The sequence below is a fragment of the Rana temporaria genome, chromosome 2 (assembly GCF_905171775.1).
Source record: "Rana temporaria chromosome 2, aRanTem1.1, whole genome shotgun sequence".
Lineage (NCBI taxonomy): Eukaryota > Metazoa > Chordata > Amphibia > Anura > Ranidae > Rana > Rana temporaria.
In genome coordinates, this window is record NC_053490.1 from 259,293,343 (window position 1) to 259,320,132 (window position 26,790).

At 42.7% G+C, this 26,790-nt stretch overlaps 1 protein-coding gene across 2 annotated transcripts in view; it reads left to right on the forward strand.

The window, feature by feature from the left end:
• LOC120926690 (AP-1 complex subunit beta-1) overlaps positions 1-26,790 on the forward strand; it is a 191,531-nt gene that overhangs the window by 59,286 nt on the left and 105,455 nt on the right. For both annotated transcript variants that reach the window (XM_040336836.1, XM_040336837.1), the window contains exons 6-9: positions 17,136-17,326; positions 17,451-17,672; positions 21,575-21,695; positions 24,827-24,922. In XM_040336836.1, the coding sequence (XP_040192770.1) occupies positions 17,136-17,326; positions 17,451-17,672; positions 21,575-21,695; positions 24,827-24,922 (630 nt within the window). The remainder of the gene's footprint in view (positions 1-17,135; positions 17,327-17,450; positions 17,673-21,574; positions 21,696-24,826; positions 24,923-26,790) is intronic.

Below are 26,790 nucleotides of genomic sequence, written 5' to 3' on the forward strand. Positions count from 1 at the left end.
GGTTTGGTGGTGGGTCAGTGATGGTCCGGGGAGACATATCCATAGAGGGACATGCAGATCTCTACAGGCTAGATAATAGCACCCTGACTGCCATTAGGTATTGGGATGAAATCCTTGGACCCATTGTCAGACCCTACGCTGGTGAAGTGGGTTCCTCCTGGTGCACGGCAATGCCCGGCCTTGTGGCGAGAGTATGCAGCCAGTTCCTGGAGGGATGAAGGAATTGATACTATTAAATGGCCCCCACACTCACCTGACCTAAATCCAATAGAACACCATTGGGGCGTTATGTTTTGATCTGTCCAACACCGCCAGGTTGCACCTCAGTCTGTTCAGGAGCTCAAATCTAGGAGAAAATACTCCAGGACCCCATGCGTCGTCTCATTAGGAGCATGCCCTGATGTTTTCAGGCATGCATACAAGCACTTGGGGGCCATACAAACTACCATTTTGAGTTGTTGCAATGAAATTTCAGCAACATGGACTAGCTTGCCGCATCATTTTTTTGCTTTGATTTTTAGGGTGTCTTTGAATTCAGCCCTCTGTAGGTTGATAATTTCCTTTAAATGCTGTGGCATCCTTTCCTTGCACATTACCCAGTCCATATCAGTCTAGATATCTAGGATGATATTTTTCCCTATTGCGATCTGATGTGCTTTCAAAGTGTTCCTTTAATTTTTTTTTAACCAGTGTATATAGGTTTTATTTATTTTTTACACAGGTTACTCGGATTGTGTTAGGAGGGGGGGTAGGGATCATTTTTAACATTTAGTTAGGTATAACCTGGAATTCTACTTTAAATCTGCCTAGGTGATGGCAAGCGCTTGTAACTATAGCAGGATCCTGACAGCTATAAGAGAATTTAAAGCAAATGCTAGATGTTTAGAGAAGGTTTACCATGGCCTACAGAAACGATAAATCCATTTCATGTGAATTTGTTACAATAGGTTGATATGTTCTGTTTTTTTAGCTTATGCAAAAAAAAAAAATAAGACTAGATCAAGATAGATATCAGAAACAACATTAAAGTTGGCTATAGATGCTAAAAGACTGTTGTATATACAGGCACAATTTGGCCAGCCAGTGCATTTACAGACATCGGTGCGTGACGGGTTTAGGCCTGAAGGGAAAGTGGCCTATAACTTGGCCATCCACTAGTAGAATTTTGTTGCATCCAGTGTCATCCTGATCCTTCAGAAGAGGTTGGTCTTAAGTTTTTTCCTGAAGGTCCGATGGTTTTCTTCCATGCGGATGTTTGTGGGTAGAGCGTTCCATAGGTTGGACTGCAAATTCTGGGGATGTGGAGGAGGTTTTGGTTGGTTGATCGGAGAACGCGATTGGGGGTGTAGTGTTTTATTTTCTCGCACAAATATTGAGGAGCGTTTCCTTGTGGGCGAGACAGAGGGTCTTGAATGTGACCCGATCCTTTACGGTTAGCCAATGAAGGGTCCTCAGGGAAGGGGTTATGGATTCCCACGTTTTTTTTTTTTTTTTCAGTTACCAGTCTGGCTGCCCTATTTTGGACGACTTGTAGGCGCAAAATCTGGTATTTAGGTAGCTCTATGAGGGAGTTTGCGTAGTCGAGTCGGTAATTGATTGTTCCTGCTACTGCTGCTATGTCCTCTTTTGGGATGAAGGGGATAAGTCTACGCAACAGGCTGAGTCTACATGTCAGACTGACACCCCGCATCACTGATCGCTGTGCGCCCCCACGGACACGCCAGCATGTTATCCTGCTGGATATCAATAGACGTCCATTCAGGATAACAGAACCACTTCCTGGACGTCAATTTGCTATTGACCGGGCGGGAAGTGGTTAAAGGAACTGCTGCTGTCAGCTTGGTGCAAGATACCACAGCATATCTCCAGAGGTTTAGTGCTGTCCATGCTGTGACAGGTCAGGCAATATGGTTACATTTAATGAAGGTACAACATTTAGCAACTTATTGCTACACTTAGAGGTGCCTCTCTTCCCTTTTATACCCTGTAAAAAAAAATGCTTTGATATACAAGTTACCAGTGGTAAGGGGAATACTGCGCTAATACTAAAATAAAATAATAAAAATTGAAAAATAGCTAATAAAAGCCAAGCTGTGACACATACAAAACATGTGAAACCATGCAAAAACAAAATATAAAAGGATAGAAAGTTGCGCTAAATATAATGAATGAAAACCCTGTGATGGCAAACAAAACACAGGGGTGTGTATCTCAATATACAAAAACCCTTGCTGGTATCAGGTGTGATTATTAAACTTGTATAAATGAATCGTGGTATCTGAATAGATCAGATAAAACAAATAAACCACACTTAGTGAGAATAATGTGAATCCTGAAGGTTCAAAAAACTATCAAAATCGGAAAACAAAAAATAATAATGATACACATGAATAAGTGTAGCAACAGTGCAGCAAGTGTGAATTGCCAAAAATGAACAAAAAAATCATGCACATAAACACATGAGTGCTACCTAAAAAAATATATAAAATAGAATATAATTCAATGGAAATAAGATTTGAAAAAAGTAAGCAGGAAGTCCATTCCTATTGTGAAAAAGTCAAATTTCAAAGTAATTAAGGAAGGGAAGAAATAAAAAAAACTGTGAAAGAACCCAATAATGGAGATGACAGAAGTAAATCACCAGCACCGCAGGTAAGGTTGCTCCTCGTGATGGACATCAAATGAAATGGGTAACCTTGCCAGATAAGATGGACCTCTGCTAGTGGAAAGGTCTACAGCGCATGCAGATACAACCCTCTGCAGGGTCTTGTGATGATCCCAAGATGTCACTGGACCAGGGTTTGATCACCTCCTTAGCCTCTGGTAACTTTCCTCTGTATGTTGGAAAGAAAGGATCTCCCAATCTCCGCAGGGGCCAAATGCTTCTCCAATTGGAAATGCAGTAATAAAGAAATATAAACTTGCATAGTGTATTACCTCCAAGATGATGGATAATTTATTCCATACAAACATTAAAAAAGCCGGCATAAAAAATATTCCAAGCATACACCCGTGCAAGCGGGGTCACGTGAGCAGGTAGTGACGTCAGTGCGTAGCACCACCCTGAGAACGTTATGTGTAATGTAACTAGTCAAAGTTGTCCTTATTTCCATTGAATTATATTCTATTTTTTTGTATTTCATTTTTAGGTAGCACTCGTGTTTACGTGCATGATTTTTTGTTCATTTTTGGTAATTCACACTTGCTGCACTGTTGCTATACTTATTCATGTATATCATTATTTTTTTTTTATTTTGATAGTTTTTTTGAACCTTCAGAATTCACATTATGTTCACTAAGTGTGGTTTATTTGTTTTATTTGATCTATTCATTTATACAAGTTTAATAATCACACCTGATTCACTGATACCAGCAAAGGTTTTTGTATCTTGAGATACACACCCCTGTGTTTTGTTTGCCGTCACATGGTTTTCATTCATTATATTTAGCGCGACTTTCTATCCTTTTATATTTTGATATACAAGTGCTTTGGATTACAAGCATGTTTCTGGAACGAATTATGCTCGCAATCCAAGGTTTTACCGTATTTTATTTGTATGTTGCCATCCCTGTGGGTGTGCCCTTACACAGGCTTTCTGTTGATAACGTTTTAATAGGTTGGTAAGTGGAAGATTCCTAATAATCGGAAGCATATTACACCTCATTAGCTGCATTACACACTCAGTTAATTTCCCAATTACCCTGTGACAGGAACAAAGCAGCCAGAGTTCTCTGCACTTATTCATCCTGAATTGCCTGTTCCCATTGCTTTATCCGTGCCTGAAGTGTATCCACAGCAGCTTTTAGAAAAGCCCAGATACTTAGCACTACTCTTTATAGTACAGGCAGTATGCAATTTAAAAGTGTTGTTTCAGATTGGAATGTTACTTGCTACAGCTATATAGTGTTTGTTTTGCATTGCAACCTGTGAATGGTTAATCAAAGAGTTTCAAGCATATGTTAAAATCTCTTGTGACTAATCATCAATTTTACCTATAGGGATCAGTCATATTACAGCTTATGTTTTGTGTATAAGCTCTTGCATGTCAGAATTGGCAGTATTCATGGGTACCTGCCAGAGGAAAGGGCTTTGTTGGTTATATGAAGTTGACTTTCTCAGGCTGTTCTAAGGTTCTGTAGAAATTAAAATGTTATCATATAAATTAAAGGTCTTTAATGTGTAGGGTCAGGGTGCAATTTCCCAGTGGCTCAGGTATGCATGCAGGAGGTGTTACGCCCTTCCTCCCCCTTTCCAGATGAAAGGAAAAAAATGCCCACGAAGTCTACTAGGATTTCTGACATTTTGACCTACGCCAAAAAGCGACTGATGGCCCCCTGCTAGAACACTCTGGTCAGCGCTCTCTGCCACTTCTGGGATAAATTATGCCTAGCATCCTTTAACCCATTTCCAGATAACACAGGGTGTCCAGGTCTATCCTCTGGGGATACATCATCCACCCTAGGCTTACAAGGAAATGCTGTAGGTAACAGCACTTACATCATTATGTGGCGCCATTCTCTGTAGCATTCTGGACTTCCAGGCACCAGAGAAAGAAGAGGAAATGTGTCACTGGGCCATAGACCGCAAAGCAAGATTTAAGGGACATTTACATTGATTAAAAAAAAGAAAGAGAATGACTGGGAGGATTGGTCTTTACAAAACTAGCTTGGGCTCTGAGCCTAAATCCAACTCCAGTTTTTTGTTTTTTAATTGCATAACTTCTTTTTCCAATTTTTTTGTGAGATGTTATAAAGCACTACTCACCTGCTTCCTGCTCTAGTGCTGCCCTCCACATCCTTCTTTGCTGCTGGTGGCTGCTTTTTTTCTGGGTTGAATGTTGCCGACAAGCACTGTGACTAAGAGGAGAGATCCCGAGATTGTGGGGATTTTTGTCAGATCCTGTCCTGAAATGAAGAACAGGTGAACAGCTCCTAGAATTTGCAGATGCTAACACAGGCAGAGGTTGGGCAGGTGACAGAGTTGTAGGAGAGCATCGGGGTGTCTCCTAGGCACGTTCTCCCACCAGAACTGAGCCTCCTAACTGTACCAATGAGCTCCTGAGTTTCTCTCCTTCCCATTTTTGCAGCTCTCCATACGGACATGTTTCAGCATGCTTTCCTGAGCCTGCCCACTTCCTTAATGAGTAAGCTGACAGATGCAGAAAGGCATGTTGACGGATTGATCCTGGGTCAGACAGGGACATTCAAAAGGCCAGTGGTCCTGGGGGTTGCAATTTGCCCAGGTCTGATAAAAAGTAAGCCCTGGCTAGAAGGTAGGTTTAAAGTTAATACTAAAGCCTAGTTTTTTGTTTTGTTTTTTAAATAACAAACATGTTTTGCACACAGCAGCCCCGATCCTCTTCTTTTCGGGTTGGTTCTCCGATCTCCTCACCCTCAAGCAGTACCTGCCAGAGAAAGCTGCGTGCCCTGGGGCACCGCTGCATGCTAACTCACAAGCCGCTACTTTATGTGTCTAATAGACGCATAGAGCCGTGGCTCGGCCCCGCCCTCTCCTCTTTGGCTCTCTGGCTTTGATTGGCAGCAGTGTGGTGTGAGCCAGCGGTCTCCCGATGCTGTCTCAGCCAATGAGGAGAGCAAGCCCTGATAAAAAGCAGGCCCTGGCTGGAAGGTAGGTTTAAAGTAATACTAAAGCTTTTTTCTTATTTTTTAAATAACAAACATGTTTTGCACACAGCAGCCCCAATCCTCTTCTTTTCAGGTTGGTTCTCCTGCCTCCTCCCCCTCAAGCAGTACCTGCCAGAGAAAGCTGCGTGCCCTTTGGGCACCGATGCATGCACGCTCCCAAGCCACAGCTCTGTGTCTTATAGACCAGTGTTTCTCAACTCCAGTCCTCAAGGCGCCCCAACAGCTCTTGTTTTCAGGATTTCCTTCAGATTAAACGGCTGTGGTAATTACTAAGGCAGTGAAGCTGATCAAACCACCTGTGCAAAATAATGGAAAGCCTGAAAACATGACCTGTTGGGGCGCATTGAGGACTGGCGTTGAGAAACACTGTTAAAGAAACATAGAGCGGTGGCTCGGCCCCCCCCCCCTCTCTCTCCTCTTTGGCTCACTGGCTTTGATTAGCAGTAGTGTGAGCCAGCGGGCTCCCGATGCTGTCTCAGCCAATGAGGAAAGCAGAGTTCAGATCCAGCCAAGGCTATTGTGAACATCCGCTGGATTGGAAGGACTCCGGTAAGGATTGGGGGGAGGGGGTTGTGCTGCACACAGGTTTTTTACCTTCATTCATACAGTCTATGAAGGTAAAAAAAAAACTTTGAGCTTTAGAACCACTTTAAGTGTTCTATCCTCTGTGTTGTGAGAGACGCAAGACTCTGGTCTGGAACAATGGATGTTTATTTCAGGTCATCTGTACACTGCAACATGCATCTCAGGGACAGTACATCGTATATGCTTCCTTACATGAGCTCTCCTAGATGGCTACTATGCCCCTTGACCCTTGTCATCACTCCTGGGTGGAGCCAGTCTTAAAGTGACAGTACATGCATGTGGAACCCTTCAGGTATAACCCCTTCCATGCATTCCTAAAAAAAAAAAAACGCAACAAAACAAGAACAAGCACAAAACATTAACTGATAACTGTCCAATAACAGTCCTCCAAATACAGGAGAATTATAGGAATTCTCCCACATCCAGATGGGAGACCAAGCTTCCAGGGACAGTTGCGGGGTTAATATGTCATCAGATCACTTCCGTCGCCCCCCGTCGAAAGTCTCGTAATCGCTCTTGCAACTGAAACCGGTCAGGAGGGCGTCAGTGTCATTGAGGCCGGGCATCCAGCGATTTGGGGCTGGAGGAAACAGGGCTGGCTGGAATGGGCACCGGCGGGGCCAAGAAGGGATCCCCCAGCTCAGAGGGTAAACAGACCTCCGGACCAGAGCTGGAGTGCTCTGTTGGAGCTGAGTTCAAAAGTTCAGAGTCCCCCCAATCATCGGTCTCCGTGCATTCTGATTCGCTGGGAGCAGATCCTTGAGACACTGGTGGTTCGGGCAGTTGAGAACGAGGATGCAGTTGGTCCGCATGACGACTGCAAATGGAACCATCTTCCAGGCGGACCTTGTACATCTTGGGTCCCAAAGTCTCTGCAATGACAGCAGGAAGCCAACGGGTGTTTGAAGCCCCATAAGATCGGGCCCATACCTTTTGTTGGGCTGTGAATCGGGGGAGCTCATTGTGTTTGACCATCTTGTCTTGGGACTGCAGTACATGTTCCTGGACTGTTTAAGGGCAGAGCATATCCAAAACCGTCCATGGCTGCGACCCAGAAGAAGTTCCACTGGGGTTTTCCCAGTGGTTGCATGTGGTGTGTTTCTGTAAGCAGAAAGGAAGGAGTCCAGCTGCTGGGGTGAAAGGGAGTGTTATTTCCTTGCAGCCACTGTAGCTTTGAAATAGCGTTTGAAAGTCTGCACAAACCGCTCTGCTTGACCATTTGTAGCCGGATGGTAAGGTGCGGTCAACTTGTGCTTGATGTTGTGGGCAGTCAGGAAATGCTGAAACTCCTGACTGGTGAATTGTGCACCGTTGTCTGTGACGATTTCTCTGGGGTATCCAAATGTAGCAGCGAGATGTAACGGTATGGAAACCGTTGCCTTAGTCGTTTGCTGAGTAACAGGAATGACCTCAGGCCACTTTGAATGGGCGTCCACTATGATCAAGAAGGTGTGTCCTCTAATCGGGCTTGCAAAGTCCAAGTGTAGGTGAAACCAAGGAACCGTAGGCCAAGTCCAGGGCTGGACGCACCCTTGAGGAGGGTCTCTTGCCGTTTGTGCACAACCAGCACAAGCATTTACATATGTCAGGATATCTGAGTCTAGGTTTGGCCACCACACATAGCCTCTGGCCTTTTTGTTTCATACGTGTTCCCCCCGGGATGACCAGTAGGTAGCATGTCCAGAATGTGTCTCCGGAGGGTCTGTGGAATGATCACTCGGTCTCCCCATAAAACACAGTTGCCAGCCACAGTTAATTCCATACGTCTACGGAAATAAGGTTCAAAATCCTGTGTGACAGTTGCAGGCCAACCGTACCGTACCCAGGAGAGTATTGTTTTCAGAAAGGTATCCTTTCGTATGGGCTGCTATCTCCCCAGAAGATAAGAAGGACAGGGTGGTGTAACGACAACTCTTGACCGGTGGAGAAGAGTCCATGAACCTCCCTGTCAGTCGGGACATTTCGTCCGCATTAGCATTGGCATAACGACCACGATACTGGATTTTGTGGTCCGTCAGTATGGTAAATTCCCTACCATACAGGTAAAGAAAAAACTTCTTAATTGCCCATATCAGTGCAAGAATCTCGTTGTCAATGTGTGAGTAATTGCTTTCTGCTTTTGTCAAAGACCTGGAGGCAAATGCCACTGGTTTTTCTGACCCATCTGGTAAGATGTGAGATAGTACCGCCCCCAGACCATGGGGTGAGGCATCACAAGCCAAGATGAGAGGCTTATGGAGGTCATAGTGCACGAGCATGCGTGACGCCAACAGCTTCCGCTTGGAAACTTCAAAAGCACGTTGGCATGCAGCCGACCAGTCCCATCTGGAGTGTTTCTCCAAAAGCTTGTTCAACGGAAACAAGGTGTGTGCCATATCTCGCAGGAATTTGTGGTAATAGTTCAGCAAGCCAAGGTATGATCGCAGCTCCTGGACGTTGGTTGGGGCTGGAGCTTTGACTAAAGCATCAACCTTGGCTTCCGTGGTGTATATAACCTCTGCATCCACAAGGTGGCCACAAAACTCCAATTTAGGCACCATGAATTGGCATTTTGCTAAGTTCACGTTCAGACCCTGTTCTTGGAGTCTTGCCAACACAAGCTCCACATTCTGCTTGTGTTCCTGGTCAGTCCGTCCCGTGATGAGCATGTCATCTAGCAGGCACTGCGTAAAAAGGAATGTCCGCCAAAATCTCGTCCATTTTTCGTTGCCAAATGGCTACCCCAAACACCATCCGATTGTATTCATACAGCCCCTTGTGGGTGTTGATGGTCAGAAACTTGCAGGAAGAAGGATGGACCCCAAACTGTAAATATGCTTGTTTGAGATCAAGCTTTGTTAACTTTTGACCCCCTGCAAGAGAGGCAAAAATGTCATCTACTCTGGGTAGGGGATAATGGTCTATTTCCAGTTGGGAGTTCAGTGCCATGCGAAAATCGCCACAAATGCGCAAGTCCCCATTCGCTTTTTTTACTGGTACAACTGGTGATGCCCACTTGCTGTGCTCTACCTTTGAGATGACACCTTGTTCCTCCAGCTGACTTAGTTCTGCTTCCACACCTGCTCGGAGTGCAAAAGGTACTGTCCGAGCTTTGAAGAACTTAGGCTGAGCGTTGGGTTTCAGCTTGAGTCTCACACAGTCATGCTTTATTTTTCCCAACTGGTCATCAAAAATCTTTGAGAACCGCTGCTTCAGGGACACCACCCATCCCTCATTATCTCCTAATGGAATGGCAACGGTGTTACGACTTATGGCGATGTCTGGCATACCAAAGTGAGCAATCCAGTCTCTCCCAAAGAGAGGGGGTCTCAAATCTTTGAGAACCGCTGCTTCAGGGACACCACCCATCCCTCATTATCTCCTAATGGAATGGCAACGGTGTTACGACTTATGGCGATGTCTGGCATACCAAAGTGAGCAATCCAGTCTCTCCCAAAGAGAGGGGGTCCCCCATTTTCTAGGATATATAATGGCAGTCTCTTTGTCTGACCCTTGTACAATACCTGTACTTTCGCGTAACCCAGTGGGTGGAGTATCTGCTTTGAGTATGTCTGCAGTTTGATTGGTGCTGGGCAGACAGTTGTTTGGGTCTGAAGTTGTCTCCATTATTTCTGGGTGATAACTGAAACTGCTGCTCCTGTGTCTACATCCATCTTGAGTTTCTTTCCCTCAAAAGGTTACCTCTACAGTCATTGCGCAGGGTGCTGAATGCATATGATGTATGTCTAATCTGTGGAGCACTTCCTCATCCTCTGACTCAGATGATGATGTATATCTTCCCACCATATATGTATTTGTCTTGGGGTTCAAAGGTTGTTTATCTCGCACCTTCTTACTATGGCAAACTTGTTTCAGATGGCCTGTCTTACCGCAATTATGACAGGTCTGATCCTTAAACCAGCAGACTTTGTGGTCATAGTCTGTATTCCCACAACGGTAGCAAGCTGACTCCCAGGTTGGTGGGGGTCTGTATTTCCAGTTTGCGGCAGTTGGCTTGACTGCTGTTCTAAAAACTTCCTGTTTCACCTCTTCCCTTCTGCCCTGGGGGTTCAATTCCTCTGTATCTTTCACAGCCATTTCCATCACTGAAGCTATCTCAATTGCCTTTGTAAGAATAAGGTCTTTCTCTGTTAACAGTCTCTTTTGGGTCGACTCACAATTCAGTCCCATAACAGACTTATCTCTCAGTGCAGTAGGTAGGTACTCCCCAAAAGAACAGGGAGAGGCTAGTCTGCAAAGGGCGAGCACATAAGCTTTAATCTCGTCACCTGGCTGCTGCTGCCTCTGATAGAAGCGAAATCTTTCTGCAATCTCTAGTGGTTTAGGCCGGAAGTGATTCTCTAATAGCGCCAGGAGCTCTGCTAATGTCTTAGTTGCTGGTTTTTCAGGGGAAAGGAGATTCCTAAGAGTGTCATATGTCTTGGCACCAACCACTGTCAGAAATGTTGCTACTTGCCTGTTGTCTGGGATGGCATTTGCACTGAAATACTGTTACAGTCTCTCAACCCAGGAACTCCAGGATGTCTGTTCTCCATCAAACTCACTTAATGTCCCGATTAATGACATTTTCCTGCTGGGATCTGTGATTGCTTTTATCTAGGTGACAATCCACAATGTCTTTGTCTTTCTCTCTCTCAGACTGATAGACACTTTGTAAATCCCATCCTTGTCGCCACTGTTATTCCCTCTGTGTTGTGAGAGACACAAGACTCTGGTCTGGAACAATGGATGTTTATTTCAGGTCATCTGTACACTGCAACATGCATCTCAGGACAGTACATCTTATATGCTTCCTTACATAAGCTCTCCAAGATGGCTACTATGCCCCTTGACCCTTGTCATCACTCCTGGGTGGAGCCAGCCTTAAAGTGACAGTACATGTGGAACCCTTCAGGTATAACATTAAGCAATACCCGTATAGGACATCATAGTGTGTCTTTTGTTAAAGGTGATCTTACATGTGATCTCAATAAAGATAAGGTTGTTTTTCTTTTGTTTCTTGACGAAGAACATTATAAAGACACTGCATTTCTGGCAAGATGAACAGGTATTTTCTATACTTACTGAAAATGGTCTTGGCATGAGAAAAAGAAACAAAAGCAGCCACCACATCATAGGACTGCAATATCATTTTTGTTTTGTTTTTGGGTTTATGTATGCCTTTATCTGAGAATAATGAAAGTGATTGTAAAGGCCCACGTTTGATTTATAAAAACAAAACAAATCTGGTATACTTACCTGCGCTGTGCATTGGTTTTGCACAGAACATCATTGGTTCATCTCTTCTAGCTCCTCTGACTTCACCACTTCCCCACCCCCATTGAGTGCTCAACATAGCAAGCTGCTTGCTACGTAGGCACCTGTGGGGGCTCGCTCCCGAGCGGGCTCTGTGTGTCTGTAGACACAGAGAGAGCAGCTTGTCCCTTCACTGGCTGTGATTGACAGCAGCAGGAGCCACTGGCTCCCTCTGCTGTGTCTGAGCCTATGAGAAAAGTAGAGAGATGAAGGACCCACTGCTCTCAGCACAGCTCTGGATCAAGATCGGGCACAGGTAAGTATTAGCAGGCATCTGGGGGGGGGGGGGGGGGGGCTGCACACATTATTATTTTAACTTTTTGCAAGGTAAAATAAAAAAAAAAAAATCAACTTTTACAACCACTTTAAAATCCCTACCCCCACATAGTCCCCACATACGTTTTTTGGCTACATTTATGGTTGAGAAATGAAATATTCAGAAACTTGAAAAGACAAATTAATTGCCAATTATTCCACAGACAGTACAAAAAGGTCAGTCACAAAGCATTTCAAAGAAATGTATTTAAAGACCTAAGATATTATAAATGCATGTAATTCAGCTTATAAGCATACACTGTTTAAAATTGGTGCCTTCCCTGCTTTGTTGATGTGTCTTTCTGTTTGTCACACTGAGCAGTCTGGAGCCATAAGCATATCATCGCTCTCAGCAAGCTTCTTATTCACTTGTCTGTGCTTCTGTTTTCTAAGATATCAGTAGCCAAGCTTTGAGTTACTGAGCTGTCAATGCAAGATGCCTAAATGCAAAGCTTACTAAAAAATCATTTTTTTCTATTGCTGTTATGTTGGGTTTTATTTACTTAAGCCCATTACATAGCAAGCCTTTTTCTTCCTTTGACTTCCTAGCAAGAAGTAGGTAGCTTATACTACATTAAAAGTACTGCATTTCTTTTATGCCTCGTACATACGGCCGGACTTTCCGAGAAAAAAAGTCCGACAGGCTTTTTTTTTTTCTCGGAAAGTTCGACATTGTGTAGCCTTCACCTGACTTTTTTGGAAGCCCGACGGACCTTAGTTAGAGATTCTGTTCTCATTTTGTCTGTCGGACTTCCGCACCGTGTGTACAAGGCATTAGACATTCTTTTAGACATTATTCATGTCGAAAATTACTGTCAGTTTGGCCATCTCTGGTGTGAATATATTTCAGTTTTAGGTTAAAGCTGCAGGAAGTCTTTTACTTTTTCAATTAAAGCAGATATATCCCAACTGAAGGTTTGAACTTCTTGAAGTAGTGAACAGCATTAAAAAAAATTCTCACAGTGAGGTTTATTTACTTAAAGCAGAGTTCCAATCACAATTAGCATTTTTAAATGTATGTCCTTTCATCCTGCGTTTTTATAATATAAATCTGGTCACTTACTATTTTATAATCCGCCGCCGATCCGCATAGATATTCAAAAAAGATAGTTTATAAAACTATGTCTACACCGTTGTCATTTTGCTTGTGGGCATTGTGAAGCCTACAGGCACTTACTTCCTGGAAGTCTTGGATGGGGAGTGATAATTGGACAGCGCACTGCATCCTGGGAAATGATGACACACATTTCCCAGGAGCATTAGAGGGAGATGATGTCAGAATCCTAGGTGGTTTCAAAGGCAGATTTCGTGGGACCGCATAGCAACAGGCATTTCCAGATGAGTAAAAAAAAAAAAAAATGTTTTTCTTTTTTAGATGTAAGCTACAGTTTAAAGCAAAATTGTTTTTTTGATGGAACCTCCACTTTAAAGGGGTTGTAAAGGAAACATTTAATTTTTTCATAATAAGCATCCTTTACCTGCAGACATTCCTCTTTTCACTTCCTCATTGTTCGTTTTTGCTCAGAAGTTGTTCTATTTCTTCTCTGTTCTGTTCACTTCCTGCTTGTCTGATTTTACTGACCACCGTGATGGGAGGCTTTACTGCGGTGATCAGTAACGTGCCTGCCCCCTCCTGGGAACTACATCTGTGCGGCAGGACGCTCGCTACGTGTTAGAGACTTCAAGGAGGTGTGAATTACTGGGCGTGCCACAATGCATACTGGGAAATGTAGTTCTTACATGAACGAGCGCCGCAAACCAGGCAGTGAATGAGAGAACAAACTAGAATGCCGGAGGTGATATAGATGAAGGAATTTAATAGGTATTTACTCGTTTTTTAACAGAATCATTACACTATTCTGTCTGTCTACCTTGCAGACATTCATTTTAGGCAAAACATTTTTTTCCTTTACAACTCCTTTAAGCTGGAGAGTGCAAAATCAGGCTCATTTACAGGTTTCTATACAGAAGTGGGCTTGATTTTTGCACTCTACAGCTATAGTAAATAAACCCCATTGTTTTTATTATATTGAGTTAAGAAAAAAAAAATTGTACCGTCTTTTTAGGAGCCCTGTAATACCAACTACGGTGTCAGATAGGACACCCCCTTTCTTCTTAGGGGCACGAACTCCGCAGCTAGGAAGAAGAAGGCTGATTTGTTTTGTGGAACCTTTCTCTGGCTCCCAGCACTTGCCCGAGGCAAACACCAGCAAGAGGAATGCAGAGGGACTGGGGGCTAATGTGTTTCACCTGGAAAAAAATCATTAAAAACCCAAGGCGCCAATTATCCAATTTTATTATCCAAGATCCAGAGATACAAGCATGAAAACTTACATTCAGTGCAATAAGTTCCAGCTGTGGACATCAGATAGAGGCTGGTGGACAACAGAAAATTAACTCTGAAAGCTCAAAACAACCTCCAAAATATACACTCCAAAATAAAAGGTATAAGATTAATATAATGTACACCTACAGAGTTAAATAATAAATTATTTAATGGGAAATTATATAATGCACCATTGGTGGGCATAAATTATATTTAGGATAAATGCAAAAACACTTCCAAATAACATTAGAGTCCACACTGATGTAAATCGCAACACCTTTAGGGCACTTTCACATTGGGGCGGTGAGAGCGTCTGCAGTAGCAGGACGCTTTTAACCAAAGCTTTGCAGGTGCTTCGGAAGTGCTGCCCATTGATGTCAATGGGCAGGGCGTTTTAGAAGCAGTGTATACATCGCTCCTAAACTGCCCCAAAGATGTCCCACAAGCGTACCCCTCCAGTGTAAAAGCACTCTGGCTTTCACACTGGCGTGACAGGAGAGGCGCTTTACAGGCGCATCACAGGTGCTATCATTAGCGCTAAAACGCCTGTAAAGCAACTCAGTGTAAAAGTGGCTTTAATGAATATAATATACACTCGTATGTAAAAAAACAAAACACTGAGTGGCCCAAGACCATCCAAATGCTACTGGAATTCCTCTCTCCTAGTTCTGCTGCTGGCCACTGGAGTGAGTGAGTGCATTTATCCTGAATATCATTTATGCCTTCCAATGATGCATTATTGTCTTTGTCATGAAATTATTTAATATTTACCTCTGTAGGTATACATTAAATTTATTTTGTATCTCCTGTTTTGTAGTGTTTTCACTTTTTCAGGTTGTTTTGGGTTTTCTGTAATGCGTTTCACCTCCTTCTGCATAAAGAGTCATAGACAGACACCATAAAGCACAGCAGCCATTGAGCCTGTTGGGCTGCCATGTGTTGCGGATGGGGGCTTGGGCACCCTGTTTGACATTGCAGCCAGCATGCAGAGCACCAAAAGAGATGGGACAGGCAACTACATGTGCTTGTCGCATGGGGAACTCAATAATGTAAAAAATTGTGATAGTTTTTCTTGAAACTGGAATGTTTAACTGCAAGATTAAGTAAACCATTGAGAAAGGCACAACTGCATAAGGCAGCCATGGACATCATAATTATGTTGATGTGCACTGCTTTTATCTTCCAGTATTGATCAAATTTGGCCATTTACAGTAGGCATCTTTTTTTTTTTCAGTGCTATTTAAAGTCATTTTATTTTTAAACATGCGTGAAACCCTATCACTAGACCATTCATTTTAACAACAATCTTTCCACAAGATTGTTATGAACACTGTATTTTCCATTTAAAGCCTCCCATGTGTGGACATCCAAAAGACCTGTGATTGCTGCTGGGTGCGACATCTTTGATTTTGTGTCCGCAGCCCCAGCAGCCTCAAGCCTCGTTCACACGACCAGTTTTCCCCGTCGGGGAAAATGCCATGACAGCTTTTGGCCAGAAAAACTGGCCGTGTGTATGCTCTCTGGCAGTTTTGCCGACAGGAAAACCCTTGGGAATCATGGCAGGAAAAATGAGAACGTGTTCTCTTTTTTCCTGCCAAGATTTTCAGCGGTCTTTTCCCTGAAGGTTTCCCTATGGGAAACACTGCGGTGGAGCATACACACGGCCGGGATTCCTGGCCAAAGCTCTCACCGCAGTTTTCCCGACGGGAAAACCTCTGGTGTGTACACGGGGAAAGTTACAGAGAAGGTTCTCTGTTTTCCCCTCGGGATTCCTGGCGGACTTTTTTCCCGCCAGGAATCCCGGTCGTGTGTACAGGGCTTAAGGGCTGTCAGTCAAATTACTCCCATAGTATTCTCCTTTTGCTTCTCCCCGGGCAGCTAAATAAAATGTGGTGAAGTGAGGTGAGGGATGAAGGGAGCTGGTGCAGCCCAGACAGTACTTTAACATATGCGCGGTCGTGCGATGCTGTACCCAAACAACATTTTTTTTCAGTGGTATTTGATCAACTCTGCGGTTTTTATTTTTTGCGCTATAAACAAAAAAAAGCGTAAATTTTGAAAAAAAAAAACACTATTTTGTACTTGTTGCTATAACAAGTATCCCCAATTTTTTTTTTAAGTACATTTTATTCCTCAGTTTAGGCCAATATGTATTCTTCATATTTTTGATGATAAAAACGTAATTAGCGTATATTGATTGGTTTGCGCAAAAGTTATAGCGTCTACAAAATAGGGGGATAGATTTATGGCTTTTTTTTTTTTACTAGTAATGGCGGTGTTCACGTACAGCTCTGCGCGTCGCCCTGTTTTTAGTTATTCTATTGTACATTATGGATAATGCGGCATTCTCAGGTGGACAAGAACATAGTCACAGAGCCCCCATTGAGTATCCAAGGCAGCCAGGTTACGACTTTTACTAAGATATCTAGTTTGGTCAGACTGATTCTACAGTATCAAAGTCGTTCTTATTAGAAACAGATTTTTTTGTTTTAAGAAACATTTTTTTTGCTCTTCAGCCATCAAACCGACATCAGTATGATTTCCTATGATCTTTGCATTTGTCTATTGTATATTTTTTTTAATGCTTGCCCAATATATCACTTTTTATTAATCTGGGTATTTTATGTCTTTCTATAAATGATTTTGACTTGTGCTTTACCTAGGTCTAGGTCTAATATAGATATTTACAAGTTTTGGGACTCCTAGGTTTTCTTGTTGCGTCTTTTTTATTAAATGGTGTTGGATATGCGACTGGTTGCCAGTTGTTATCAGATGCTCGATAGTGAATTGGGAGAAACCAACGTTGTGGTCATAATTTGTCTTGTTCTATTAGTGTGATTGTTTGATTCATATTTTTATTTATTTCTTGTAATAAATTCATGCTGAACCTTTTTTCTGTTGTTCGTTTTTGTACTTTGTTAAAATCGTTTCTTCCTATATTTCATGTTTACTTCTTTCCTCCTGGCAGGTGGTTGCCAATGCCGTTGCTGCTCTTTCTGAAATCAGCGAGTCTCACCCCAACAGTAACCTTCTTGATCTGAATCCACAAAACATTAACAAATTGCTGACTGCCTTGAATGAATGCACTGAATGGGGCCAGATCTTCATTCTTGACTGTCTATCAAATTACAATCCAAAAGATGAGAGGGAGGCACAAAGGTAAGGACATCTTTTATGGTTAGTATTTGTACTGCATTTTTAAATGTAATCCTGTATATTATGGTTGGTATTTATGTTTCACATCTGTTCTTTATAACCATGTAAACGTATTGTATTTTAACAGTATCTGTGAACGTGTCACTCCTCGCCTGTCTCATGCCAACTCCGCTGTTGTCCTTTCTGCTGTTAAAGTTCTGATGAAGTTTCTTGAACTGCTGCCTAAAGACTCTGATTACTACACTATGCTGCTCAAGAAATTGGCACCTCCTTTGGTTACCCTACTGTCTGGGGAGCCAGAGGTCCAGTATGTGGCTCTAAGAAACATCAATCTGATTGTCCAAAAAAGGTAATACTGGTGATGTCATTTTGCACGCATTTAGACTTTGGGGGGTTGATTTACTAAAGGCAAATATGCTGTGCACTTGCTCCAGACTAAATTAGGTAAAACTTCACTTTGCAAAGAATATCCAATCGTATAAGGAAAATAAAGAGCTGTATATTTGCCTTTAGTAAAACATTTTTTTGCTACAATGGATTTGTTCGTTAAAAAGATTGGACTCCAGCCTTCAATAGTAACACCTTTAAAAGCAGCACTCACTCCTTTAAAGCAACACCTGGTGCCTTCTCATATTGTTCACAGTTGTTGCCCAGGCTTAAAGGGTATTTCTGTCTTTGTAGCCAAACTTGAAGAACCCCAATATATGTTTATTATGTGTTACCGTTCACACAGCAAATCTAAAAATAATTTTTAACAAGTCTTACCTTTTTGGTTGAATCCTTGGTGCAGGATTACACGTAGGTCACTAGACGAAACATATATTAGTCAGAATAGCTTGCAAGAAACATTTTTTAAGCCTGGTACACATGGGCCGAATGTTGGGGGGGGCATTGGCCAGTTCAATAGAGACCAGCCAACATTCGGGCCAAATCTACTGCTGTTGGTCCGGCTTCTGTCCCAGACATGATAGAAAAAGGTCTTCCAATCGGCTCCTGACCATTGCTCTTAGCCGATTGGCTGAGAGTGCTGACCGGATTGTTCTTTTGGGGGGGCATCCCCCTGTCGCAAAACACAAAAGAACGGCAGGGGAGATCGCTGTAATAATGTTGGATAGTTACTACAGCGGCTCCTCTTGAGCTGTCTGTTTTTTTTTTCAGGCTTGAAGGAAAGACGATGGCAGTATGTACTAGGCTTAAAGTGGGTGTAAACCCGATTCGTGAAATTTGAGCTGGGCACATATATCTGCAGTATTTTGTTATCTCTTTTCAATGAGCCAAGTCTTAGGCCCCGTACACACGAGAGGATATCCGCTGGAAACGGTCCGCCGGACCGTTTCCAGCGGATAAATCCTCTGGCGGATTTGGATCTGATGGCTGTACACACCATCAGATCGAAATCCGCGCGGAATACACTTGCGGTGACGATGACGTGCGCGACGCTGGAAGGTAAATACTTCCACGCATGCGTCGAATCATTACGACACATGCGTGGGAGGGGAGCGGACGGACTGATCCGGTGAGTCTGACGACCGGATCAGTCCATTGGACAGGATTCCAGCAGATAGATTTCTTAGCATGCTAAGAAATTTTTATCCGCTGGGAATCCGTCGGCTGGATTTTTATCCGCCGGGAAAGGTCCGCTCGGACGTACACACGGCCGGATCTATCTGCTGGAACTGATCCGCGGATCAATCCCAGCGGATAGATCCGGTCGTCTGTACAAGGCCTTAGAGCTCTCTTCTGAAGGTTCCTCTGTTATCAGCCTGAGAACTCCTGACATATTTTTTGACTTTTTAGACAAAAGCAGCCTGACTCTTTTGTCGAAGGAGGTTGCTAAAATAGAGTAGCAGAGAGCAGCTCCTATTACAAATCCGCTCTGAGAGTCTCTGCCTATGAGGAGAGGGGGTGTGTATTTCCTCCAATCAGCAATGTTGGCTATCTTGGCTGTGTGCCCAGACATCACACTCTGTGTTGACCAGGAAGAGAAAATCTCCTAACAGGATCTTAACTTTCTAAACAGTATATAAATGTGAACACAGCAGATATACATATAAAACCTATGTAGGAAGATTTGGTTAATCTCTGTGTTTCACCTGAGGCTGTTCACTTCACTGGGTGTATGGAGGGTTTACATCCACTTTAAGGGACAGATTTTTTTAAAGGAGCATTAACATACAATGTACAACCCAAACCCTGAGATCTTTATCCTTAGTTAGGGCAGACAGTGTGCAAATCCAATTTACTACTGACAGATCTGCCTACACAGTACAGACGGGGTTAATTTTGGTAAGCGTCACTTCCCAGCCCCCTCATAAACATTGCAAAGAAAGGGAAAACATCAGTTTTGGAGTTTTTTATTTTTTGTTTGTTTTGGTTTTTTTTTTATTCTTATTGGTTTTAAAGAATTAAGTGGTACAAAACAGAGCCTCTGGGCATTCCCCGACTCAAGGTAAACAACATAACAAACATCTTTAATTACCTCCACTCGACTCAGTTAGGAGTACACAGTTAAGAAATATGTTTTGAAATAAATCAAAATGGAAGGGCCTATGCATTATCCCCAATACACATGGTGCAGTACATTACAAACCTTAATAAGTTATTACGTTTTTACATATATTTTTTTTAATTATACAAAAATAAGCCATTAAAAATGTAAGAGGTATTTTTTTTTTTTTAGTTATATGTCAATGTAAAAGTGTTATTCCAATTTGGCTGCATAACTGTAAATACGATTTCTAACTTTAACTAAGGCCCAGATTCACAAAAGAGATACGACGGCGTATCTCCTGATACGCCGTCGTATCTCTGTTTTAGGGTCTTCCTAACTATGCGACTGATTCATAGAATCAGTTACGCATAGTTAGCCCTAAGATCCGACAGGTGTAATTGTTTTACACTGTCGGATCTTAGGATGCAATACCTCGGCCGCCGCTGGGGGGAGTTTGCGTCGTAAACCAGCGTCGGGTATGCAAATTAGTAGTTACAGCGATCCACAACGGTTTTTCGCGTTCGCTACGTCGCTGCTAGTCTAGTTTCCCGTCGCAAAGTTAGACGTCGTTTTTGCTGCCCTAACTTTACACAGCCCACGTATGTGCTGTATAAAGTATGGCCGTCGTTCCCGCGTTGAAATTAAAAAAAAATTTGTTCTTGCGTAAGACGTCCGGGAATACGAAAGTACGCTACGCACGTCGCCGTTCGAAAAAATGACGTCACTTCGTGCAAAGCACGGCGGGAATTTCAAAACGGAGCATGCGCAGTAGGTCTGGCGCGGGAGCGCGCCTAATTTAAATGGCACACGCCCCTTTGAATTACACGGGCTTACGCCGGAGGCCGCCGGCGTAAGTTTTCATGCAAGTGCTTGGTGAATCAGGCACTTGCGATGAAAACTTGCGGCGGTGTAACGTATCTACGATACATTACGCCACCACAGTTATATGTGAATCTGGGCCAAAGTCCTTACATTTTACTTATTGTGTATAAGGGCCGGTTCACACTGGTGCGCTGTGCGAGATCGCATGTGATTCGCACCGAACTGCAGTGCAAATCACATGCGATGTCCGTGCAGTGCCATTTCAGTCATACAGATAGTATGGCTGATATTGCACCGCATTCGGACTAAACACGCTCAGGACCCTTTTTTTGGTCCGCACCAGAATCGGATTGCATGGGTGTTCACACCTATGTGATCCGATTCATGTCCGAACTGTCAGTTCGCAGTGTGATATATGAGCTGAAATGGGGGCGTCGCTAACATTGTATGACACTCCCCAGCAGTTCGCATATGGCAGTGTGAACTGCTATTCGAGCCGGATGCGATGCAGGAACCCGCAGTGGATTCAAAGGATTCCCACATCGCACCAGTGTGAACTGGCCCTTAGAGAACCACAGTAATTAAAAGGTAAGGTTATGTGCGACAGGCAAAGCATTTTATTGTCACAAAAGTGGATTAAAGTTTAAAATGATCAACCAATGTTTTAGTTTGCCACACAATTTTGCAAATCTAGAACAAGCTATTCCTTTTGGGCCGGTAGGGTGACCCTGCACTGTTATTCGTCATACTTTCATACACTTATGATCATTTTTCATTTTTGGAGGCATTTATGTAATGGAGTAGTTCTCCTTAGAATCACCAAGGGGAGGATAGCTATTTATCTGTTACATCAGCACTTTATTTACTGGCAAAAGCCAGGAGCTACTTTAACATTTTAATGACTTGCATGTGTAATATTTCCATTTTGTGTAATCCAGGCCAGAGATTCTGAAGCAAGAAATTAAGGTTTTCTTTGTCAAATACAATGATCCAATTTATGTGAAATTGGAGAAACTGGATATAATGATACGGCTGGCATCACAGGCCAACATTGCTCAGGTTAGTGTAACCTTGTTATTGAGTAGAGTTCTCAAATGCTTCAGGTCATGATTCCATTCTTTTATTCATAATGGCTTTCTCTCCATCTGTGGAAAAAATTACAGTATAGTGCATCATGCAGGAAAGAGGAATATAATGCCATGTAATATATGCCCCTATGCTCTTCAAAATTGTTGATTTCAAATGCTCCATATCTAGGTTATTATTTGGAATAGACCTTTAATTTAAACCTTGCGTTTGAGCTGCGCAGATATAAAAAAAAAATTCTTGTCAAGCTGCTTTTTTTTTTTTTATTCTTTTTTTTTTTATTTAAAGATGCACAAGAGATGACAATTAATTAAAAGTAGACGGCAATCGGCTGGTGTGCCAAGAAACAATACAAAGTACCAAAGTCCAATAGTACCTGTAAATAGGACTGGAAAAGGTTGGCATGTGAAGTCAATAAAGATTATGAAACAGCTGGCAAAATTCAGTCTAACAATAAATTATTTTAATGATTGGCACCAAGCCGTGTCGATGTGCATCAATTTTTGATCTTAAAAAAGACTATAAAAAAGAGGAGAGGGATGAATAGGGAGCTGGGGGGAAGTAAAGAAAAAAGTAGTGGGGGGGGGAGAAGATAAAGGGGGGGAGTAGGTGGAGAAGGCTGCAGATAGTGCCCAGGTGGCCACATAACATTCAATCTAAGATCGATATAAGATGGTTCATAAGTATTGGGAGTATTCATCAGAGAAACTAAACTGATCCCAGTAAACCATCTGGTCTTATGTTCGATTTGTCCCTAAGAGCAGATGTCAAATGCTCCATGCTTTCCATAGTAGGAGGAGATTGTTGTTTCCACATGGCTGGGATACATGCTCTAGCTGCGTTAAATAAAAGTTTGAGCAAAGATTTATGGTACTTTTTCCAGGAAAGAGGAGTCTGGTTGATAGGAGTCGCTGCAGGGTCATCGGACAATGAGATATCCGTGAATTTGTAAATAAATTAACGGACTTGCTGCCAGAATGGACGGATCCCAGGACATTCCAAATTTTTTTGCAAAAGTGTGCCCTTATGAGAATCGGCTGCTTTGTTTTCAAGGGAGAAAAAAAAATCCCTATCCTCTGTGACAAAGGCTCTTCAACCACAGTCTTAAGCCTCGTACACACGATCGGATTTTCCAACAACACGTGTGTAATGGCAGGGTTTTGTCGGATAATCTGACCGCTTGTGTGCTCCATCGGACAATTGTTGTTGGAATTTCCGACAACAAATGTTTTATAGCATGCTTTCAAATTTTTAAACAGATGTGTCTTGTCGGATTATACGATCAGGTGTACACAACCCTGTCGGAAAAAAATCCAAAGTACAAACATGCATGCTCAGAACCAATACTAACCATAGCGCAACATTAGCAGAAGTTGCCCAAAGGGTGGCGCTAAAGAGCTGAAAAAACACATTGTTTTGTGTATGTTGGCTGATCGCGTGTACGAGGCTTCAGATGTTACCAATACAAAGACCTAACATGGGAAACAGAAAGTCGGCAGTTCGATTTTTTTTGATGGCATAGCTCTGTGGCATAGCTCTGTGGCATAGCTCTGTGTCATAGCTCTGGATTCTGAGTTTGCCTTGAACAGTGTCTCAACCTTAACAAAAATTAAAAATGCTGCGACACGCACACATATGTCCCAAAGTTATTGCCCTACATGCCTATTGTGAGTGCTTCAATCGTAAATGAAATAATTAGTAAATAATGCTACTTTAGATCAACAAAAATACTCAAAACAACCATCTCACTGTTGCACTCTTCAAATAATGATGTGCACCAATTTACATGATGAGTGACAATAACACTTATTACCCTTAAAGTAGTTCTAAGGGCTCAATGTTTTTTACCTCAATGCATTCTAGGCAGCAGTCCTTAAAGTGTGGCGATGGGGCCCTTTGCTTGCCTTTATATGCTCTTTTGGGCACTGTTCCATCTCCTGACACTAACAATAGGGAATCATTCCTGTTGCTGACACCAACAATGGGGCTTTATTTTTCCCACTGACACCATTAAAAGGGCACAATTCCTCCCACTGACACCAACAATTGGGGAAAATTCCTTCAGTTGACACCCATGATGGGGCAGAATTCCTCCCACTGTCACCAACGATTCCTCCCACGGACACTAGCTTTGGGGCATTATTTCTTCCACTGACCTCAACGGCATTATTTCTTCCACTGACCTCAACAATGATGCACTAGTCCTCCCACTGACACCAAAGATGGGGCATTGTTTACTCCCACTGGACACCAGGACAGTTTCTACTCCTACTGGACCTAGTCCAGCCCCCCTAAAGTCTGAAGGACAGTAAACTGGCCCTTTGTTTGGAAAGTTTGGAGACCCCTGCATTAAGGTAAAAAATGAGTGGAGCCTCTCCCCCAGCCCACTCCTTATACTTTGCTGAGCCCCATCTCGATCCCACAATGTGCATGACTGCAGCAGCTTTCCCAGGTCTTTCTCTCCTCACTGGCTCACACAGCAGTGGGAGCCATTGGCTTCTGTCAATCACAGCCAGTGAGCCAATGAGGAAAGAATGGTGGGGGGCAGGGTTGAACCACACTTTGTGTGTGAATTGTTTTGGGAGCAAGAGGAGGAATTGCGCTGCTCTTTGCAACACCATTTAATTTTATTGTTCTTACCTATATAAATCACATAAACATGTTCATCACTTAAGTCCCTTCAATTGTGCCTTCTCCAAAGTGATGAGAAATACTTTTTTAATCCTTCACATGCTTCAACAGCACAAGTGAGTCCCACCACCACCACCATCATGTGCTCCCGCCTGAACTTGTGTACCTATTAGTGTAAGCAATAGGTCAAATGCTCCCTCCCCTTTAAGGGGTCTATTAATAAAGTCACATGGGCGTGACAAAACATGTCAGGGAGGGGCAAATTATGTAATCCCGTCAACCTGGAAGTGCCACTGGATTGCTTTTTAATACCTAAGTGATGCTGAAGTGGCCAATCGGCATTCTGTGTAGAAAGATATTTCATATAGTATACATTCATATCATTTATTTTCCTCAATAGGTAGTAGAGAGCTTTCCCATAAACATGAGACCAAAACCATGAATTTATATGGCCTTTCTTTCTTGTCTGGCAGGTACTCGCTGAGCTGAAGGAGTATGCTACTGAAGTGGATGTTGACTTTGTCAGGAAGGCAGTCCGTGCCATTGGAAGATGTGCCATCAAAGTTGAAGTAAGAAAGTCATATTCGTATAAATGCTTGTGGACTGAATATGTATTGACCGATCTTTGATCAATTTTGATGAGAGATAAGAGCTTTGTGACTTTCAAAAACTCAGCTTTGCTTTGTCCTGTTTTTAATGAATAGAAAACAAAGAAACTGGGTAATCTTGGCATGTTTCTGATTGTTACCCAATCCAAAAAGTCAAATGGCAAGCATCTTAATATATACCACCACAAAAGGTGTGTGAGGGAAGGCCAACTTTCTACATATTGTAAATGGGTAAACCGGCCTAATCATAGGTCTTTGCTTTTAAAGTACATCCAAAAGAGCAAGTATAACCTAAAATCAAACCATTGTAGCTTGCTAGTCCTTAGATGTAGTGACTGCATTATATTAATATTATTTTCAGGCAAGGAACATTTTCTGCAAATACAAAATTACAAGAACAAAATGTATTAATCCTGTAAGAAAATGTATTCTTTTGTATGTTCCTATGCACAAAAATGACATTTCCAACAGTGTTATTTATATTGTTGCTATTATTATTATACTAGATGTATATGGTGCCAACCATTTGTACAGCACTTTACAAAATTAAGAGGGAGAGTAACAATCCAATACAGAAGGGTTCAGAGAGCCCTGCTCGAGAGCTTACAATCTAAAGAGAGAAGCAAATGATACAAAGGGTAATGACTGTGGGGGGGTTTAGTTGATGTAAGAGTCGATTTGTATTTTTGGATGGCAGATTCATATATAGTGATGTTTTACTCGGATTTCAGCATGCAGCTCCACCTAATACTTACTCAAGACTGATCCTGATCCATCGATGCATTAGCGCGAGCCAATAAGGAGAGAACAGGGATGGGGCCGAGTCCCATTCTCTGTGTCTTTTGGAGTAAAAGCACACACAAGTGCCCCTATAGCAAGCTAGAGACAGGTAGTCACCGCTCAAGGTAGAAGATGCAAATGATGACCCTTTTCACCTGATCTGAAGCCCCAGGTGCTTGCAATGTATATAGCAGTGCAAGATAAAGAGGAATGTCTGGACAGCCGCACTCTGAAAATGTTGCTTTTTATTAATAAAACAGGATCACAAAGTACATGCCACAGTAAACAGGACACCAGCTGACCCATTTCACACTATTACTTAGTGTTTAGTCATGTACTTTGTGATCCTGTTTATTAATAAAAAGCAACATTTTCGGAGTCTGGCTGTCCAGACATTCCTCTTTATCTTACACTCCCATAGCAAGCTGTTTGCTATGGGGGGCACTTGGAGAAGAGGAGGAACTGAGAGCGCCGGCGGTGGACCTGAGAAGTGGAGGATCGGGGCTGCTTTGTGCAAAACCATTGCACAGAGCAGGTAATCATCAATAAAGAGGTTTATTTGATATTCTTTTTTGTATAATGTTAAACTTTAAGCCCTGGTTCACACTGGGTACGATTTGGAACGATTTGAGATGCGATTTGACATGTCAAATCGCATCTCAAATCGGCGGCATTTGCCGGCAATTGTCGGCAATGGCACTGTCCTAATCGGTGCGACGCCGCATCTGCGATTTCAAAAAGTAGTTCAAAAGTAGTTCTTTACATTAAATCGCAGCCGAAATCGCGGCAAAATCGCAGCCGCGAAATCGCGGTAAAATCGCGCATTTTACTGCGATTTTGAATTCGCAGCAGTGTGAACCTAGCCTAATATCACTTTAAACCTAGGTTCACATTGGAGTGATTTGTCATGTGATTTGAGAGATCAAATTGCATAACAAGTCACAGCCTATTTGAGGCATTGGTACTGTTCCAGTCGATGTGACAATGATTTTGCGGCGCTGCACCGATTTGGAAAAGTAGTTCCTGCACTACTTTAGCCAATTTCATGT